This window comes from Dysidea avara, chromosome 2 (assembly GCF_963678975.1).
Source record: "Dysidea avara chromosome 2, odDysAvar1.4, whole genome shotgun sequence".
Classification (NCBI taxonomy): domain Eukaryota; kingdom Metazoa; phylum Porifera; class Demospongiae; order Dictyoceratida; family Dysideidae; genus Dysidea; species Dysidea avara.
The window spans coordinates 19,602,802-19,605,021 of NC_089273.1; the positions used below are offsets into that span (position 1 = coordinate 19,602,802).

Consider the following 2,220-nt stretch of genomic DNA (forward strand, 5'->3'; position numbering starts at 1 on the left):
TTTTAAGTAATTTATTGTACTTCCTGGCTGCATTTGGTGTATAAGACTAAAAATTTTTAAGGGTGATGACACTAAGCCTGGGCGGTATACCGGTATCTAGTTGTATTATGGTATTAATAAAATAGTTGTGATAATAAATCAATTTACCGGAATGCGGTATTTTAGAATACGGAAAGTTAATTAGCATAAACGGACGTTTCCGGTTAAAATGGCCGATTCTTCTAGTGATATCGTTCCTTCAACAAAGAAGAGAACATTGGTTGTTTGGGATTATTTCGATGTCCGAAGTGACAATGAAGAAGAAATTGTTTGCCGAAAATGTCATCGCGCCATAGTTGCCAATAACAGTAACACTTCGAACTTAATAACACATCTGAGAGTGAACCATCCTGCTCTGTATGATGAATGTCGACAAGCAATGGAACAGAAATCAAAGGACAACGAATCTCAGAAGCCAAAGAGTCGTTCTTCAGCTCCCGTTTCTCCGTCACAGCCAACAATGCTTGCCACGTTGGCGAGATCCCAGCCATATGAGAGAAAAGGAAAGCGATGGGCCAAATTGGCAAATGCAGTTACATACTGCTTAGCGAAAGATTCCTTACCTATACAAACAGTTGAGCGTCCTGGGTTTACAGCCTTATTGAAGGCATTTGACTCGCGTTACCAAATTCCCAGTCATAAGTATTTTTCACAAACAGCACTGCCGTCATTGTACTCAACAACAAAAGAAAAAGTCGCTGGAGAGTTAAAGCAAGTGAAATTCTTTTCAGCCACTACAGATATGTGGTCTAGTATCGGATTGAAACCTTACATGAGTTACACACTTCATTATATAGACAGCCATTGGACTTTGCGAACTCGGTGCTTGCAAACTCATTTTTTTCCTGAATCACACACTGGAGAAAACATTGCTGAAGCAATGAAGAGTGCTTTGGAGACTTGGGATTTGAAGGCTGACAATCAGGTTTGTTTGACCACAGATAATGGGTCAAACATTGTGAAAGCTGCAAATGACCTTGAGTGGCTTAGATTATCGTGCTTTGGGCACAATTTACACTTAGCTGTTACGAAGGCACTTAATGGTGACCAACGATGTGTTCGAGTTCTTGGAATTTGCCGTAAGATTATAAGTGCTTTCAGTCAAAGTTGGAAAAGGAAGCAAGAGCTCACAAAGGCACAGCTTAACCTAGGTTTTGACCAAAAATTTCTAGTCGCTGATTGCCCTACAAGATGAGGATCAATGGGTAAAATGGTCAGCCGAATCCTTCAGCAAAAAGAAGCCATTAGGCTAGTTTTTGCTGCCGATAGGTCAACTTCACATTTAATCCCAACCTGGCAAGACATAGATGTCTTGGAGTCCATTGACAAAGCTCTGTCCCCACTTCATGAGTTGACTGATGCATTGTCTGGTGAAAAGTACATCACCGTTTCAGCTGTGATTCCAATGATCAAGCTTTTAAAATCCAAAAATTTAAAGGTGGATCCTGCTGACTCTCAATTAACTCGGTCCTTAAAGAATCTCATCAAAGATGATCTCAGTCGACGTTACGTGGATGACGAAGTAACAAGCCCTTTAGATATCACATCAGTACTTGATCCGAGGTTTAAAGTCAAGTATGTGAGAAAAGTAGATGATGTTTTAGCTAGAGTAAAAGAGGAAGGTGCTAATATAGTACACCATTGTCAAGAGCAGCAGCATCAGTCTACTCAGACATCATCTCCTGCTGTCAGTGTCACTGAGCAGTCAGAGCCTCCACGAAAGAAGAAAAATTTAGGAACTTTGTTCAAGATTTATGAAGATGAAGAGGAGGGATCTCGTTTTGTTTCACCAGAACAGATCTTTGACACTGAACTTGAAAGGTACTTGTCACTACCTAAGTTGGACTCAGAAGAGGAGATTCTACCCTGGTGGAAAACATATAGCAGCCAATACCCACATATTTCACAACTAGCACAAAAATACTTGTGTGTGTGCTACGAGTTCTGCATCTGAGCGATTATTCAGCACTTCAGGAAATATAGTCACCCCCAGCAGATCTTCCCTAAAACCAGACAAAGTAAACATGTTAACTTTTTTAGCAAAAAAATTGTAACATTTTATATTAGTACAACTGGACATACACTTTATATACTATGTTGTTATACAGTAGGTGACTTTAAAAAGTTTACATTTGGTTTTGTAAAGACCATTGTAATGTAATAGTTTTACGATGACCTTTG

At 39.5% G+C, this 2,220-nt stretch overlaps 2 protein-coding genes across 2 annotated transcripts; both read left to right on the plus strand.

Annotated features, from left to right (window-relative positions):
* The first annotated feature begins 208 nt into the window (after positions 1 to 208).
* LOC136247905 (E3 SUMO-protein ligase ZBED1-like) lies at positions 209 to 1,234 on the plus strand. The gene has a single exon (XM_066039725.1). The coding sequence runs from the start codon at positions 209 to 211 to the stop codon at positions 1,232 to 1,234; it is 1,026 nt and encodes a 341-aa protein (XP_065895797.1).
* A 6-nt stretch (positions 1,235 to 1,240) lies between these two features.
* On the plus strand, positions 1,241 to 1,993 carry LOC136247906 (E3 SUMO-protein ligase ZBED1-like). The gene has a single exon (XM_066039726.1). It carries the CDS (start codon positions 1,241 to 1,243, stop codon positions 1,991 to 1,993), a length of 753 nt encoding a protein of 250 aa, XP_065895798.1.
* The last annotated feature ends 227 nt before the right edge of the window (positions 1,994 to 2,220 follow it).